This window comes from Raphanus sativus, chromosome 4, assembly GCF_000801105.2.
Source record: "Raphanus sativus cultivar WK10039 chromosome 4, ASM80110v3, whole genome shotgun sequence".
NCBI lineage: Eukaryota > Viridiplantae > Streptophyta > Magnoliopsida > Brassicales > Brassicaceae > Raphanus > Raphanus sativus.
In genome coordinates, this window is record NC_079514.1 from 45172180 (window position 1) to 45191989 (window position 19810).

Consider the following 19810-nt stretch of genomic DNA (forward strand, 5'->3'; position numbering starts at 1 on the left):
TTAATTATGGTGTCATCTTTGCACTTACAATCTAGATGGTGAAACAAACAGGTCCATAGTGTTCATTATCCTTTAAATTTTTTATGCATCACCCCTTTTGTATTTCGCAATTGAACATACATCTGAATAACGAAATGGATTTGAACACCATAGGTCTTCGAGAAGAAGTCTAATAGAAGAAGTTGCAAACTCATTGCATATTTTGTGTTCTTGTGTTTTGATCATGTATTACCTTATTAGGTAAAGTGCTTTTCTTCATACAGTTATCCCAACACTTGACTCCTGACAGTTAGTTTTTTACGGTCCGGTTTAAGTCCTTGTTTTTTTTTTTTTGCTAAATTGTTTAAGTCCTTTTTATTCGACTTGAACACAGACTTCTGTAATTACCATCCGAGACCCCCGAATATGCATACGGCACAACAATCATTAGTTTCATTTTTGGGTTTCTCCTGATGAATGATAGAATGAACTAGTCAAGGGACCCATATAAAAACACGACAAAGAAAGAGATTGTGAAGGGACTGTTGAACCGAAAGAAAATGGTTGACCGAGACGCTTGTTTTTGTCCTAAGCACAATCATCTCATGTCATTTCATGCAATGTAGTAAAATCTTCTTTATGATCTGTCAACTATTTGATCACAAGCAAACAAGGTCTTGGATCGTGTGAACAATCTTTTCTGCAAAAAGCTTAATGAATTGATAAGCTTAATTATTGGGTTTCCGTGGAAAAGTTTAGCCCAATGGTAGTGTGAAATCAATCAATTTTCCGTGCATACTGATTTATGCTGACAAATGTTATAATTTTTGAATATTGGATAAAATCACAAGTTGCACAAAACAACTAAACAATTTGATTTTTTCCACTTTAGGTAACGAGTTTGACAAACATTAGACAAGTTGACATGTACATTTTCCAGTGGTATGTTTTTTTCTTTGAAAATTTAAATTTATATTACCAACCTGAAGACCAGAAATTACATATTTTGATTACAAGGTTGAATTGCAAAAAAAAGTTCTCAAATCAAACTATTGTCCCTGGCTCGTTCCGCTAGGTCGGGTTCGCAATCCTTAAGATGAACTCATCTAACTTGTAATCTCCCTGTCTTTGAATCCCAAGCAATAGAGATGGATGGTTCAAGAAAAAACATACCAAAGTAGTCTTTGAACCACACTGTACTCCTACCTCCATCGCCAAGCACATTGCACAAAGTCGGGTTTGAGAATATGCAACCACACAGATAGCCACACTGTACTCTAGCCCTGCACAAAGAAATGAGGAGGTAACACTACGAACATGATCCAAGAAACCAAATGTTTGATACTGGGATATGTCACTCCCTAGAAACGCTGTCACCGACGAGCATTTAGAAGCCGTAGGCTACCTCGACCCGCCTTCTCCCCTCGCCATTTACCGCCACCAAGAACCGAACGACTGAGAAACCTTGGGTCTATGAAGCTATTTTCCGTGACAAACAGAAATAATACACCACTAAAGAAGAGTAAGTCCCTTAGAAAACAAGATTTATTTGTTGCTAAGGAGTAAGGTCGACGGAACCTGGTAAAGGAGAGCAGCAGGAAGGACAGTCGGATGAGCCACTAAGACCAGCCATAGACGACTGGGCTAACGAAACATCGATCATTAACGCGCAAGCTCAGCGACAGAGCACCACCACCAATAATGGATATGTGGCCAGATTTGGTGGTTGTTTGGCTCTCCGGCGTGACTACGAGCTTGGACAGGCGACGGCGAGTCAAGGGGTCTGCTTTTTAGGCTTTTTCGAGTGGGTTCAAGTTTTATCTTGCTTTTTGGACTCACTCTCACAGGAAGGTGGCACGTGTGGAGGTTTCGGCGGCTCCTCCATCAGATCCAGGCATCAATCTTGTAGATCTGCCTATTCTGTGGTCTAGGTTGAGGCATGATGTCAGTTTTTAAGCTTGGTGGCTTTCCTCGGCGTCTTGGTCAGCCTCTGCTTTCGTTCCTGGCATCATGAGTGCTCAGGAGTACCCTTTTCTCAGACGCGTGTTACTCCTTACGGCTTCTTGTGCGTACTAGAGCTTCTATGGTCGGCGTGTGTAGGTTTGATAGGCTGTTCTTCGGCTTGGTCGTCTATGGCCACGTCGTCACAGTCCGGAGATCTCTATATCATCTGCGGTGTCTCTAATCGGTGTTCATTCCCAGTCCGCCTTTGAAGCTACCGAAAAGCTTCCTTGGAACTTGCTCCTGGATGTTTATATTTGGTTGTATCTTGGTCATCATTGCAACAATGTGACAGTGTTAAATTAGCCGCGTTCCGGTTCTCGGAAACGGAAAGAAATGAGGCAGTCCTGAAGCTTGGGTGGTCTCTAGCTCATGTTCTTCCTCCATGGCTTTGCTTGTTGAAATCAGCATATCCCAGTGCCGGTGGTGGTTCATCATCGGCAGTGTTTGGCCTCTTCTAACGTTTTTAGGTCTTTAGGAGTCATCTGGTCATGGCGCAGCTACCCTCTTGGACCCGACTTCCTGCTTCTGGTTGAGATTCTTCCTTTGCCGTCTGTTTTTTGTTTCGTATATATCAGATTGCGCTTCACGTCATAGGAATGGGACTCTAGTTAGTGTGTTTGGACTGGACCTTCATGATTCTCCATGGTGCAAGAGTGTGGTTCGGTGGGATACCTTATCGGTTTTGAGCTTAGGAGATTGAAATGGATCCGTGAGGGATGGCGGTAAGCCCAAGGGATTTTTTTTTCCGGAGTATTGGTCGATCAGTTGAAGAAGGAAGTGTCCAGTAAACCTCGGTTCTGTGTGTTGGCGTTTCTTTTGAAAAGGAAATGGAGAGGCAGTGGCCGGCTTAACTTTGGTTAAGTCGGCGTCATTGGCCGGCTTGACTTTGGTTCAGTCGGCGTCATTGACCGCGTATATTTGGTGATGATTGGTGACCGGTTCTGGTTTCTTGAGCCAAGATTCTTTCCCTCCTACTATGTTTTCGTTTTATTTTCCATGTACTCAGTGATAAGCCTAGTCTATTATCAAGATTTACTGTTTATCCAACAGCTAACCGGAGGTTTGTTCCGGTATGCCTTTTATGGGTTGATCTTAATATATATTCATATTTAAAGGAAAAAAAAAACAATAGTTATCGTTGCTCTATACGAAATGGAACACTCTGCCAATCTGCAATACTGATTATATCATCTTCCAGTTCTACATCCACATCTGCCAAACTTCTTCCACAGTGTAGGACTCCCGATGGGTTGCCCATTGTATATAGGACGTATAGTATGGGTAGCCAAAATAAATTTCATTATAAAACCAAATTATATAAGTGACAGTACCGTAGACCCGTGCTAAAAGAACATATAGCAAGAGCTAGAAAAGCCGAGTGCCATATAAAAAGTGAAACAAGGCTGACAAACGTTAAGCGATAGCTAGAAAGAACACAAAAATGCGTACACAGATTACATAGGAAATACGAACCAAAAGAACACACCTTAGATTTTTAAGGTGTCAAAAACTCAAATGATCTTAGATACATTAATTTTTATAAAAAAAAAATAATGTTTTGATTTTTTTTAAATATTCATAATTTCAGTTTTAATTTTAATTTTCAGAATTTTCTTGAATTTTTAAGATTTTTTGGAATTTTTTAAAAAAATTTAGAATTTTCGAGATTTGTTTTGATAACTCAATAAAAGAAATATGTTATGGATATTCTTAAAAGTGACAGTAGTATACTGGCAAGAAACCTTGTCATTTGGCCATGAGTTCTCAGGTTCGATCCACGCGAACAACATATTTTTGATAATAAAAATAGGTAAAATGACGTCGTTTTACTTAACGATCTTCGTATTTAACGTTGATTAACCACCATCTTAACTATTAATTAACGGTGTCTTAATCTGGTCGGCCAATCAAAGTTTCTTAATAAACTGATAAAAGTCAACAAAAATTCAGGTTTTTTTGGCCAACCTCGAGTCCATGTTTATTTTGGTCATTCTTGCCATGTTGAGTATTTGTTTGGTCGAATTCCCAATATATATATATATATATATATATATATATATATATATATATATAATGTCGAAAATATATGAAAATTTATAAAATATTTAATTAAACTGGGTATTCTTTTGGTAGAAATTTTTGTTTTATTAGTTATTTTATTTCAGTTTTGTTATCAAGATAATTTCAAATTTGATTATAAAAAATTATATGCATTTGTAATTCCCACAAAACTGATCTAATCACAAAAATATTTTCATTACATGACTTATATATTATCATTTCACAGATTACACATTTCTGCGTGTGTTTTCTTTATGAAGATCGAGAGTATATCCTATAGTTAGTCAACAAAATTCGTAATACCTACTCTCATTATTTGGTTGGTAAAGTCATATTAAACAAAAGTCCAATTAAAAAAATCCCCCACTAGCATCATTACGCGAAGATTAAAGCTCAACCACTATGATAATCACTAATGGTCGACTGCAGGACCCTTAATTGTAAATACTTACGAATCAGAACTAATATATAGAATAAAAATCACAATGGTCTACTGCAGGACCTTAATTATAAATACTTACGAATCAGAACTAATATAGAATAAAAGTCGTGACTCCATAGTTTTGTAATGTTTTCTAGCTTCATTCTACCGTTGAGCATGACTCTGGGATCTTCTGCTTCAATTGTAAACTTTTAGGCTCCTTAAGCTTTTTAATACAAGTTTGGTGTTATAAAATAATATATAGAATAAAAATCCAAAGGCACAGATATTAGACAATGCTCTTTCATCGTTGGACCATAATTATATATATATACACACTTATGTTGACCATAATATAGACACAAACTTTAAGATTTTGTACAAATCAAACTTATCATTTTGTACAAATCAAACATATGATTTTGTACAAATTAAAATGTAAAGTATCTAAAGTTCACAAAAGGCAGCAAACACATACAAAATGTTCTCGTTGAATACTCCGAAACAAAATAAAAATGAGAAATATTCTAATTTGAGTACATTGTTTATTCATTGAAATCCTATAGTCCATTCGTCCCGGTTTTATCTTCCAGACCTTAAGTTTCCAATAAGATCAAGCTTTGTTATTTATTTTAACAACAATGTTTCGAATACAAAGACCACGAGACACCTCAAATCACTTGTATCCATCTCTATATTTATTTTTTGTATAGAATATAGAAATGGCTCACAGAGTCAGTATGGTGGTCGTGCATGACCCCAATTATAAGGTCCGTGCCCTAACTGACCAGCTCCATTTGGAATCAGATGCGGTGGTAAATTATAGCCCGGTCCAGCCATCCCCGACGGATCAGGCAGGCTACACCCGATTCCGGGCGGCGAGTCTCCGCCTCCATGAATCTGTCTTGAGCCGCCACCGTCTTCCTCATCTTCAATAGGCAACCTCTCATAAGTAGCGTTAGAGAAAGTGGCAGCAATAACCATCACTGACCCTATGGCCACAAGAGGGCCCACAACGCTACCTCCAAGAACCTGCCCTTGGACCCCGGCTAAGTAAACCGTTAAACCAGTTGATCCGGGTGGGGCAGGTCCAGGTAGAAAAGCACCGGTTAAAGATAAGATCTCGAACCTTCCCTGGAGTGAGACGACCCCTCCTGGTGCGGCGGCTTGACGGAGGGTGACGTTAGCTACTGAACCTGTTCCGCTTAAAACGCAAACGCCGCGTTGCCTGCGTCTTGAGAAGTGAGCGATTGTGTCGGCAACGTCACTGCCGTCGGAGATCTCCATGACATGGCTATGGAGTGCGTTCGGCTATCTCTTGTCACAAAGACTGGAGCTTTGGGTTTGTTTTTTGATCCTGGTGGTCTGCCTCTTGGTCTACGGTTGACCACTTCCACCGCTCCTTCTCTAGGGTCGTCTTCGTCGTCGTGGTCGTTTTCTTGGCTGGGATTCATAGCTATACCAAGATCTCCTTTTGTAAGAAGACTTTGGTGGTGATGGCTGGAGGAGGTTGAGTGGTCCACCATGCCGTCTAAACCACTTTGGTTCGTCCACCAAGGATTTGACATAATCGCCGAAAATTTTGGAAATTCACTGAAAAAAGGGTCAAGGAATTGACACCTCGATGGTTCTTCTTGAAAGTGGATTTTAGGGTTACAACTTCAGAAGGTTAAAGGGTGTTTGTAGCTATTGCTTGGATGTTTCTTTCTCTAACTTCATGTGGACTAAGGAATTGTTGAATAGTAAAGAAGAAAAGGGTTAGGGTAGAAGAATTAGATGCAATTATGGAATGAAGCTGGAACTAAAAAAGAAAAGCTATTTGAAACTTTGTTTTTTTTTCCAAGAATCAATATCTCTTCCAAGAAAGAAGAGACAGAGAGAGAAAGTGGGCAATAATTAATTTTCTACAAGTTAGACGATCATGTATTATTATTTATATCGAATCCAAGAACGCAATACGACTATATGTACAGTATCTTTTTATATCTGTACGCTGGACCCATTTATGAGTCTATTTTAAAACCAGCAGTGAAATTGAATACCGATTATGCCAAAGTCCTAGGCTCCACAAAGACAGCATTTACCAGAACTTTCAGATTAAAAAAATATCATGCACTCCTATCACTGAGATTATCTAAACAAGTCTTGGGTTTCCTCTCCCTTTTCTAGTCACATGGTAAAATATTAATGAAAGGTTGGTTACGTTCAAAATTCCCATGAGGAAATAATTCCAGAAAACAGATTGATTATCTGATACAGCTTCGTGAAGCCCAAGTTACACCCTTAAACGACTGAATTAACATAGCAAGAAACGCGGTATTTGCGGGTATTTATTTTATGTTTTTAGTTTTTAATTATAAATGATATATTTGAAATATTTAAATATAAATTTAGATTGAAAATTAACATTTGTAGTTATAATAAAAATTAAAAGTTTTAAAAAATATTTTGATATAAATTTTAAATTCCTAATTAAAATAATATAGAGATTTGTCATAATTTTTTCCAATTCCAAAATCTTAGCATTCTTAATAACAAATAAAATAATTTATAAATACATAAAATATATAAACATATTTGAAATTAAAATAAATTTGTTAAAAAAAAATCTTACACCATTGTTGTTTATTTCTATAGTTTGACCCGTGGCCGTATAAATATTTGCTTTCACTTCAATTTTTTTATTTGTTCTAATGATAATATATATATATATATATATGTAAATTAATATGTATTACATAATTGTTAGTATAACATTTCAAAACAAAAAAATTATTATTACTTTAAATAATTATATTATGTGATTTTAATCGTCTATCATATCACAGTGTATCATATAAAAAATCTAATATTTTTAATAATTGGACTTATATTATAAAAGTGTTATACTAACAATTTATAAATAAAATATTTTATATTTTATTTATATGATATATAAATTGATTTTGATGTGTGATTTTTATTTTATTTTTTTTATTAATAAATATTGAAAAATATTAAATGTTAACAAAAAAATCTATTATGAAATTTATTTTGGTTAAGATTCATTCTATTAAAGAAAACTATTATTTAAATTAAGAAAAAACATTAAATACTTAAATATATCATTTAAATAAGGAAAAAATAAAATTCTCTACTATCTTTGTTACCAAACAAAATTTAATTTTTTTAAAGACTCTTATTCCTATTACCAAACAAAAGTTAAAATACTTCTACTTTTACATTTAATTCAAACGAAAGTGCGATTAAACGATCTACATTGGAAATTACTGTTAACAAAAAAACATTGGAAATTACTCAATTAGGGTTAAGTGGGGTAAGTGGGGTATAGTGCGCGTGAGCATTGAGAAAGGTGGAGTTCACGCCATTTTCCCTTGCACCCACGGCTCTCTACTCTCGCCAAGTCGCACCCTATTTCTATAATAAGATATTCACATATTTTGCTAATTAATGCCATATGACGGACATGATTACGTTTGTATAATCAGATCCGATTAACTGACGTCTAATCATGATAAGTTTGTTCTTGTTAGACCATCTCTAACCCAATTCTATTTTAATCTTTATATTTTCCTCTAAAATAGAGAAATTCTATTATAGAGGAAGATTTGCTCAAATGTATGTCTCTATAATAGAGTTCCTCTATTTATAGAGGAAAATATAGAGATATGATATTTCAATCTCTAAATATAGAGGCAAAAAGTAGAATTCCTCTATATTTTCCTCTAAAATAGAGAAACTCTATTATAGAGGTATACATTGGATCAAATCCACCTCTATAATAGAGTTTATCTATTTTAGAGAAAAAAATAAAAGCGTACATTGGAGATGCTCTTAGACATAATATAATCTGATAGAAGAACTCAGGCCCGTCTTTGCTATAAAGCAAGTAAAGCATTAGCTTTAGGCCACAAGATATATAGACAATTTTAGGGCCACAGTTAGTTTGGTCCAATGGTTAATTAGTTTGATTAGAGTTAGTCTTCCACATTACCACTTTTCGATCCTCTTCATTTGACACCAACGTATTTTTAATTTTGCCATACTCAATGATTTTTATGCATTTGTATTTATTGGTGTTAATGATTATGTGTCACTATATATTATTGGTACTTGTATAAAAGGCCACAAAGTTTTAATAATGCTTTAGGCCACCTTAAGTTATGGGACGGCACTGGAAGAACTAGCTTAACTGGCAAACGGTTCACACTGAATCTGTAGGCAATATTTTCTCTTTTGTCAATAACCGGATCACCCCAGTGTATGTAGGCAAATATTTAAATGCAGAGCTTGGTTTTCTTGTGTGTTTAGTTCGAGTTCCAGTGAAAAGAATACTTTGCGCTATGCTTCTAGTATTAGTAAAAATTGGTTTTGATAAAAACAAATTGTACTTAGTCAGTTAGCCTAGAAACTGTAACATCCCGCATTGTGATATATATAAATGTTTAAAAAAATTGATTTGACTACCTATATCATCAAATTGCACTTACCTTTTCCGGCACACATTCGTTTAAAACTCCAGAGTTAAACGTGCTTGAGCTGTAGTAGTGGAAGGATGGTGACCTATATCGGGAAGTGATTCGTAATAGCGTGCGAGTGAGGCCAAAGCACGGGGAATGATTATGTGGTGATTGCAGGATCAGTAGACAATGATTTTGAGCCTTCGGAAAAATTAACGGACTGACTCTCATATGAGATGGGGACCACGGGCCGAGTGAACGGATGTGGGTTGTCCATTAACTGTGGATGGATCAGGGCGTTAAAAATGGTATCAGAGCTTGTTACCCATTTCGGTTCTGGACTGAGAGGCGTCTTGAAACATGTTGTGGGCTCCAAAGTGGACGTTGCGTTCTTTGAGAGGAGATGGATTGTAACATCCTGGGTTGTGATATATGGAAATGTTTAAGAGAATTGATTTGGCTACCTATGTTACCAAAGTGCGCTTACCTTTCCTGCCACACATCTGTTTAGAACTCCAAAGTTAAGCGTTCTTGACCTGGAGTAGTGGAAGGATGGGTGACCTATCAGGAAGTGATTCACGATAGCGTGCGAGTGAGACCAAAATACGTAGAAATGTCATGTGGTTTGCAGGGTCAGTAGCCAATGATTTCGAGCATTCGGAAAAATTAACCAACCGTTAGATGGGATGGGGCCAACGGACCGAGGGAGCGGGCGTGGGTGGCCTAACCCTTTTTGGGCGGGTCGGGGGTGTTACATAAACTCTTCCTTTTCTCTCTCTCTCCCTAACCCTTTTTATTCGTCAGAGACCATATGCTTCTCATTTCGGTGGCCGATAGTGGGGTTTTTACCGTCGGTCGCCACCCTAGTCGCTTGCTCCGTTTCGTCTAACCTCCTCCTGTTGAGTTTTGTTCTTCCCACTTCCTATTTGCTTCATTTTCACTGGTTCTTTGTCAGGATTGCAGTTGGATCCAATGAACAAAATATATTTTTGGGTGTGTTCTCAGCTTCCGTGGAGTGATGGTGAATTCATGGATATCTGATTCTCTCCCGGAGGTGCTTTCTGGATGGTGGATATAGGGTCTGACTTCATATGGATCTGTGTCAGATCCTCATCGGAGGGTTACCCGGAGTTAAAGAGCGTCGCTGCCTCTTCTACTTTGGTCAACTAGTGACCTCCGCTGTCTTCTCCTGTTTCCTCCCTTGGTTGATCTTGTAAGAACTTCCCCATCTAGTTCCTCGAGTTCATGATTAAAATGCGATTTTAAGGCTCTCACTAGGTACTTCTTTCTGTTATGATGTCACAACAGCTAGCATGGCTTCTTTAGTGTATGATCTGATTGGTGGCTTGAGATGGCATATGGTTTTTTCTCGTTACTCTTTTTTCTCTTCGATCCAAAAGTAGGATCCTCTAGCTCCTCTCTTTTTCTAAGTTTCATAAGGAATCTAACTGTTGTTTACTTGCCTCTTAGATGCTCTGCAGCCAAATCATTTTGTGCTTTGCTCACGTGATGGGATTGGAGCTGAGCCATCAAAAATCCGCTTCCATCAGCCAATACTTCACTAGTCCTTAGAGCATCTCCAATGTATTACTCCAATTTCTACTCCAAAATGAAGTAACTGCAAAATGGAGTAGGGTTTTGCTCCAATGTATTACTCCATTTTCTACTCCAAAATTTTTTTTTTAATATTTTATGTTTTATATTTATTTTAAAATTAGTAATATCACCTTTCATTTATACTATTTACAAAACAGTCCATTTTCACTTTGTAACATTTATATTGAATACAATATTAATCACAATTAAATTTTTATTATATAATTAAAATTACTCAACAAGGTTTAAAAAGGAAATATTTAATACACTAAAAATTATATTACATTGTTTAAACACAATAATACATCAACTTAAATCATTCATTACAATTATTATAATTACTCACTACAAATCTTTTTGTTTTATATTATATATTTTGTTGCATAAAATATTTCATTAGATGGCTGTTTATATAATTAATAAATATCAATATTAAAATTTATAATATATAGTAAAATAACATTATTATATTATTTATAATAATATTTAATTAAAAAAAACACTTAAATGTGAATGACCATTTTATAAATAAAAAAGTTCAACTTCATTTTGGAGTAATGAGTTGGTTTACTACATATTTGGAGTAATCATGTCTATTACTCCATTTTGGAGTAGGGTTGGAGATGATTTTAATTCAAAATGGAGTTTGGAGTGGGTTTTGGAATGGGGTTTGAGATGCTCTTATTTGATGGCTTATACGCGTCGAGTTTGATTCTCAGGTGCCAATATGTCGTCATCTAGAGTACTCAACATCTAAAGTGAATTTCAATGGGTTTGATGGCCAGAACAAAACTTTGTCAACATTGCTTCGCATTTCGTCCTTACAGAGTTGAAAGTCTATGTCCAAATTTTTATTGTCCGATTAGTACGATATTGTCCACTTTGGACCTTAGAGGCAATTCCGCATGGATTTAGTTTTGGTTTCGTTTCCAAAAGGCCTCGTACAAATCATAGTTGGTTATCTCTTTATATATTAGACTTTCTTTTGTCTAATTTCTGATGTGAGACTTATATATTAGAGTTGGACATCTCATTCTCTCCCTCAAACTAAAGGACCACATTCATCTCGTGTCTTTTCCTCCAGCGAATTGAGGATGATCTTCCCACAACTGAACTTTCAGGATCTTCTGACTTGATCTCTACAACAACCTCCCATTCATATCTCGAAAGGGTACCATTCATATCTTGAAGGGTATTTTGGTCTTCTGGCAAATTTTTCATCAACCGCTATGATACTAATTGTTGGGAATTTAGTGAGTCCATGTCTAACTCTATATTGTCCGATCAGTACGATATTGTCCACTTTGGACCTTAGAGTCTGCTCCGCATGGATTTAATTTTTGGTGTCCTTCCCAAAAGCTCTCATACTAATTAGAGTTGTACATCTCTTTATATATTAGCCATTTCTTATCTAATTCTCCAATGTGGAACTTAATTTAATATTTCACAGAGTGTTGGTCTGTTACCTTCAAGGAGGTTGAAACCGATTGAATGCGAGAGAATGGGATGAGTGGTGTGAATCACGTTAATGGTAGCTTTAATGTGGTGTGTGAATGATTGCAGCAAGCTTTACACCACCATTGTTTTGAGCCGATATCTCTGAAAGGTTATGTGTCTCTGTTTGTCATCTCTCAAATATATAAGTGGAGAACACCTAAAACCTTTAAGCATGTATGGAATCTACTTAAAGAGTCCAATAGCTTAAAAGTTTCAAAACGTTAGATGATTGGAGTTTAATAGGCTGACATGTGTTCTATTTTGCCCATCCTTCCAAGGAGAGAAAAAACCTACTTTATAGTATTATATATAGATATTACATGTACCAATATAAATGCTTAATGCAAATAATTCATTTTGTGTGTTTGCTTATATTTTATGACAGTTATTGTTTAGTGTTTCCATATTTTCATATACTATATAAACAGAATAACTTTAACCACTTAACAGAAGAGATCTCATTAAGGAGAGCACTAATAAATGGGATATGGAGATATTTGGAAACTTCGTCTCATCTAAGGATATACCGCTTATTTTAGTTTGGTCATTAGCCACAGTAACCATTGGGATACGTTCTGTTGGAACTGCACAAAGAGAAGACAATACATGATAAATTCGGGTTATTAGATAGCAAGGAATATTCTAAAGTAGAATGGGTTATACACTATATAATTGCTAAATTGTTAGTGATATCCATCAATTGAATTGCTCTTATTGTTTGTGTTATAGAGTAGCAAACTAGAACCATGATATTAGGATAATTAGGCACATGCGACAGCTTGGTTTCTTACCTGAATTGATTCTTGTTGAGCTAGGATTTCTAGAGAAAAATGACAGTTGATCTAGGAAACCTATTGGACCATTCAGATAGCACTTTTAGCCTGATTCAAAGTACCATCGATCGACGCTAGAAAGGTATTATCGATCGACGGTCACTCCGTGTTCATATAGCGAAAGCTGAATATTGGACTTGGATAACTAGTAGAATCACATGCGACAGCTGGATATCTTTACATTAGAAAGTTCGAGTTCTAAAATATCCTATAAACAGCTTTAGCTTCTATATCATTTTAATCATGATTACATGAAACCTTAGATTTAACACTTTCTCTTAATTGTTTACAACTTAAACCAATCAACTGAACATCCTTGCTTTTACTATTTTAAACCTATTGACCTAGCTTAATCACTGCTGATTAGAATCTATTGTGTGCCCTTGCTCCTTGTGGATTTGATCCCTAAGTATTACAACTGAACCTCTTATTTGAGAAAGTAAAAGTCACTCCTTAGTGTAATTTGAGTGATATCAGCTTGTCAAAAAGATTATAGATAAAATTGATTATGATGTATTTGGTTTTTTGGTGCATGAGTATCCTGATGTTTCTTATAAAGAACAAATGGCAATTGTGTTTTGGTATGTTGACAAGAGTAGGATAGTAAATGAGAGATCATAAGTTTTACTCATGTCAGTAATACATCTTAATCATCTTCAAAATCTACAATTGATTCTTTGTTTGCTAATTATGGATTAAGCATTACAAATGTGAAAGAACAGTTATGATGGTGCAAGTAACATGAAGGGTTAGTCATATGGGTTAAGGTCATTTGTTCTATGTACAATTATTTATAAGAAAATGAAACACCATATTGTAACCACATTTTTACATCTATACTATTAAAGTAGGATCCTATTGTGTTTTTACTTAAACATGCCATTTCTTTAACTAACATTGCTTATTTCATTAAGGACAATCAAGTAATATTAATAACACTTTATTGGGTCATTTTTCTGGATCCAGCCCACTGCCTACATCATCTCTCTTGGGCCATTTGGGCCGATTAAGAAATCAGATCCAATTCTTATTTTTTTCTCCAAATTCAAATAATTTATTTTCAACCATTCTTAATATTTTGTGTAGTGAACAAAAATCAATAACTTAATTATTATGTTTTTTTTAATATAATTTAAGCATTCGTAAAAAATTTGAATTTTTTCATTGAAAAGTATAAATCTTTATTAAAAGTATATAATTTTTTTATTAAAAAATTAACCAGATAATAAAATTAATATATCAGAGGTATACCAACTTAATTCATTAAAAATAAAGTTTAATTTTCTAAACATAAATACTCATTAGACCTGGACGTTCGGATACCCATTCGGGTACGGATCGGTTCTTTCGGATATCGAGTTTTTCGGGTTTTGAAATTAAACCCCATTCGGGTTTTGAAATTAAACCTCATTCGGGTATTATAAAATTTCGGGTCGGGTTCGAGTCGGGTCTTTCCGGGTCCGGGTGGGTTCGGTTCTCATGCATAATAACCTGCAAAATAACCAAATAACCAAAGTATCTAACGGGTTCGGTTATTTGTACTCAAAGTAACCAAAGTATCTGATTCGATTCAAATTTTTGTATCCAAATTATTAAAAGTAATCAAAAATATACATTTTATACAGTTTTTTGGGTAAACTTTTATCCAAACTATCATATTTTATCCAAAAATACTCAAAAGTACCAAAAATAACTACTATAGTTAACTTATAATATTAATTTAAAAATTAAAATAATTATAACTATAATTATAACATATATTTTTAGATATATTTTGGATATCTTCGGGTACTCATTTGGTTCTCGGTTTGGGTCGGATTCGGACCGGTTCTTCGGATATAGCAATTTAGAATTCATTCGGATATTTACCCCGGGTCTGATCGGGTTCGGGACCCTGATTTTCGGGTCGGTTTCGGGTTGGTTCTTCGGGTCCGGATATTGTGCTCTGGCCTATACTCTTTTAAAATGAAACACGATAAAGAAAACTAAAAAACAAATATATAAAAATATGACATTTACTAAATATTTTTCAATTTAAGAAAAAAATAAAGGAAAATAAACCTGCGCTTTGAAAGCGCGGATCAAAATCTAGTAAAAACCTTATAAATATATGTTAAACTTGATCTTTGATTCTCTTTCTTTCTCTAATCATTTGTATCAATAAAATAAAAAGAAACAAAAATGAATTGTTTACTACCGCATTTCTCAAACTGAAAGGATACTAGCTATATCCATCGGGCCAAAAATCTTCGTGCAAAGCATTAAAAGCTCTGGTAATTCTAAAACTTGAGAAATCACATGATACAACGGTTTCTTTATCTATCTCATTTTCAATCACAATACAACTCTTTTAGCTCATTCACCATTTAACAGAGTATCAAGATTATATACACTAATCAGATTGACCAATTAGATCAATCCTACACACGCATACTCTACATGTATTACTATCCAGAGATTAATTCAATTAATATGGATATTGTTAAACCGTTTGATAACCAAAACACTCTAAGTCCCATCTGGTCTTCAAATACTCAAAATATTGGTGCACTTATCTTGTCAAATCTCCACCTTAGATAAGATTCTTATCGCATAACCTTAGTGATACTTTTTCTTCTTCTTGTACTCTTTCATCAGAGACACCTGAACTCTTCACTGAGTTCACATAGCCTTTTGTAAGATTCCATTACTTCCTTTCAATCCTTAGTAACTCGCTACATCTTCAAAGCTTTCCTTAGCTTGTAAACTGATAAGACTTTTGCAAAAATTTCTTCATGATTGTATGATGTGGAAACCTTCAGAACCTGAACCTCTCCATCATTGATAAAATCTTGACCAAAATGATACTTAACTGTAACATGCTTTAATCTCATGGCGCACTGCATTCTTATATAATGCAATTGCATTTTGGGAATCACAACGTACCTCCACTTCACCAAGTCCTCTTCACTACTTAAGACAATGCTATATACTCAGCTTCACCTGTAGACAATGCAACTACTTTCTGTAACGATGATCTCCAACCAACTGCATTTCCTCCTGTCGTGAAAACTATTAATGTAGCATAGTCTAAGACACAATAACCTCTGATTACAAACTCCCTTGTTTATTTATAACTGAGATAATTGTCAACCACACCTCTTATGTATTGTAGAACTCACTTAACTGCCAACTGATGCTCCTTTATATGCTTAGTCATGAATTTACTAATCAAACCCAGTGAGTATGCTAGTCTAGGCTAGTTTCAACCATTGACGACATTATGCTCCAGATCGTATGGTATATTCTCCATGTACTTCACCTGAACTTTTAGCTCTATTTTAGTAGCAGCTTTCAGCGAAATGAACTCTCATATGTGTTTAGACTCCCTTTGCTTGATCCATATCAAATTTTGACAATACCTCCATAACTAAATCTTTTGAGATATCCAAGTTCACTCTTCATTCTATCTCGGCAATGACCATTTTCAAAATCCATTTGGCATCACCTAAATTATTCATATCAAATTCCGATCTGAGAGTTGCTTTGAGCTTAGATACATGTATCAATGATCTGATCAATATATCATCTACGTATAATAACATATAGATGTATACTACCTTTCATGCCTTTATGAAGTACACACTGGTCATATTCGCTTTTGTTATACCCTTTTGATCTCTCGTACAAAATCATCAAATCTCTTGTTCCTATGAAACAGAGTTCCTTCTCATCCTATGGACTTATTCAGATGCTTCTTATCTACAAAACTCTATGGCTGTGCCATCACTATGAACTCATCCAAACTTCCATGTAAAGCTCCATGTTGTAATAAACAAATGCGACAAAATGTATCTTATTGATACATGTTTCAACATTGGTGAAAATATCTCTTGGTGATCTATTACTTCTATTTTTTTAATAAAAAACCACTTAGCATTGGTGGGGGAACAAATATTTGGGATCATGAGATTTTTCTGAACAGATGTTTGGGATCGGTCGTTGGTGGGGTATGGCTTGGTGTGCTGGTGGTATGCTGGGTGGAATGACTTCATCGGCTTGAATTGGTGCGTCATTTTGGTTGGATTCGTTGGCTCTGGGATCCATTTCTATCATGCTGATTTTTGGTCGGGCTCTTGAGTCAGAGAAATATTTTTATTGTCTCCTCAAGACGGTGCTAAATTATGGGAAACCGCACGCAGAATTTGAATGTGGATAAAATAATGTTCAGGAAAAAAATGGGAAAGGATATGTGTGAGTATATCTCTAAGTTAGATTTTTTGAATTGGACTAATATTATTGACAATAAATATGATGAATACAAAGAACAAAGTACAAGATAATACATCTCAGAGAGAATAATCTTGGTCTCAAGTAAGTATTAGACACAGAGTTATCCCACATCGGGTATTGGAAGTGATCTTTAATAATATATAAGATATATGAGCCACTTCACTAATCACCAATTGGTTTTAAGTGTGAAGCCCATCTAGCTTAACATGGTATCAGAGCCAGGTTCATACAGTCCAACCCGATCCACATCGATCCAGCCCAAAGTCGGCCCATCGATCCTTACCCGAACATTCCGAAATTGACGCTCAGAGAACCATCATCTCGAAGGGGCGTATTAGACACATAGTTGTCCCACATCGGGTATTGGAAGGGATCTTTAATAATATATAAGATATATGAGCCACTCCACTAATCACCAATTGGTTTTAAGTGTGAAGCCCATCTAGCTTAACAGTAAGTACGTCAAAAAGCGTATATGAAATTATGGTTTTGCCTCGTCCTTTATAATGCTTAGCTGTCTCCAACTACTCTTGGTATCTACAGCGTGCTTGCTGTGCCTTGTTCTTTAGATCTTGCCTTGTTATGTAACTATTTGATCTCAAGGTGATCGGTCTTTGTTATTCGTAGACTCGGAGCTTGTTATCTAGAGCTGTGAAATATCTCTTGGGACCAAAATAGCTGGAATTCGCAGATGGATCATGTTTTCATTGTCAGTTTAATCCGTTTCAGTTAAATCTTTATTAAATCAGATTTCCATGATAGTTGCTCCAATACCGTCTGATAATCCGAACACTTTATCTCCGTTAGAACAATCTCAATGGAGAGTAACTTTTAAATACTTATAATTAATATTTATATGTATATATGTTGAGAAACTTTTATTGGAGTTGCTCTTAGAGTCTTCGAAAACTCTGAATCTTGGTGAACTTATCTTGTCTACAATCTTCGATATATTATGTTTTGATAATTTAATAATTACTTGAAAAGAGTTAACCAAATTATTAATACTGATTATCGTAAACCTAGTTTATAGCAAAAAAGTCTCTACCACCAGCAGAACTCTCTTATGCTTTCAGAGGTTTCAAAGCATATATACCAGCAAAGGAATCTTGTTTATTTATGGACTAGTGATTTCCCGGCGCTACGCGCCGGGTTCGTATGTTATACTTTTACATAAATTTATAAATTATTATATGGTTTTAACAAATAAAATATGTTAAATATGAAAATAAAAATATATTAAAAATGATATTTTCTGATATTTTTTATAGTGGTTAGTGACCGTAGTGCATTACTTTGTTTGAAGTTGTTTAGTTCAAAGTGTAATAGCATAAGTGGTCGTTACTAATCGATTTAATAAAAATAGAATAAAAAGCCGATAATCATAACAAAATTAATTTAGTTGGAATTTAAACATAAAACAAAGTTGATGTTTTATATAGAGAACATACTTATATTATTAATTATTAAAATAACTATATATGAACTATAAAACTTTTACTAATATATTTAGTTCAAATAATAGAAAGATGGAATACGTTTCAAATTTTATAAATTTTATAAAAAATAAGGGTGAAGTGTCAATTTTTGGTAAAATAATTGGTGAGTATCTAATATATATTTTCAAAATTACAATGTTGACTTTTAAAATATAGAGGTGCGAGTTGTATGTGTTACTTTGGTTTCAAAGTCTCTCAAAAAGATGTATCTTAAAATAAGAAACATAAATTTATTTTCTATATTAGTTTTGTTATAATGGAAGATTTTTTGTGTTTTCATAACGAAATTCTTGTTTGTCCACCCTTATTTAGAATATCAACGAATCTTAATATGAATCTAAATATGTTTTTCATCTAAAAACTATAAATGGTTCCTAAACTCCTCTATTTAATGGACAACTTCTATTTTAACCGGAGTGGAACAATTTCACCAAATCTTCCTAGTAAAAAGTCAAATTGTTAATTAGTAAATGAGATGTTAGCATCAATGATGATCATGAGAAAGACAATTTCTAACTATCTGTGACATTTGGGCTTGCTGACTTGTTGCATTTAGTAATGGTTTTGACAATAAATGGTTAGTGTGGTGCAAAGGATTAATGGTGAGGGTGGTGTGTGGTTTACATCAATTTTAAATAACTTTAGCAACCATGGAACGTTTTTAAATTTCTCTCAGATTGGAAGTAGTGATTTTTTTTTTAGTTAAGTTTTAAGAGTATATGAATCATGTTCACAGTTTTTAAAATGTAAACACGGATAGTATGCATCAGGGAAGTTATTGGTTTCCTTGCACAGTGTGACATGGGAAGATACCATAGAGTTTATGTGTCAATACCAATAGACCAAATGTTAGTCTTTTGGACTTGAATCGCCATCAATTACTAAACATTATTAGAGTGGCATGAGTGGAACCGGACCCGGACATTGAACCGGACGATTTACCGGGTCTCTTGATCATTGGGTCAACTGTGGATGAACCGTGGTTTAGTAAATGAATTATTTTTATTATATAATAATATATTAGATATGACAATAAATATATAAAAAACTAAATTTAATATTTTAAATGTTTTCAAACATAAAGTAACAGTTTGGATATGTATCTATTTTATGTTTTAAAAATTTTGAAAATACTTAACTTTAGTTTCCATTTTTGTATTTTTATTTGACATACAAAATATTAAGAAA

General features: G+C 34.6%; 1 protein-coding gene across 1 annotated transcript; it reads right to left on the reverse strand.

The window, feature by feature from the left end:
- Positions 1–4902: 4902 nt before the first annotated feature.
- On the reverse strand, positions 4903–6378 carry LOC130511024 (AT-hook motif nuclear-localized protein 20-like). Its single transcript, XM_057007802.1, is given in 2 exon segments — positions 4903–5778; positions 5781–6378. Coding segments are annotated over 2 exon segments (831 nt in total). The 5' UTR covers positions 6034–6378; the 3' UTR covers positions 4903–5200.
- Positions 6379–19810: the final 13432 nt, after the last annotated feature.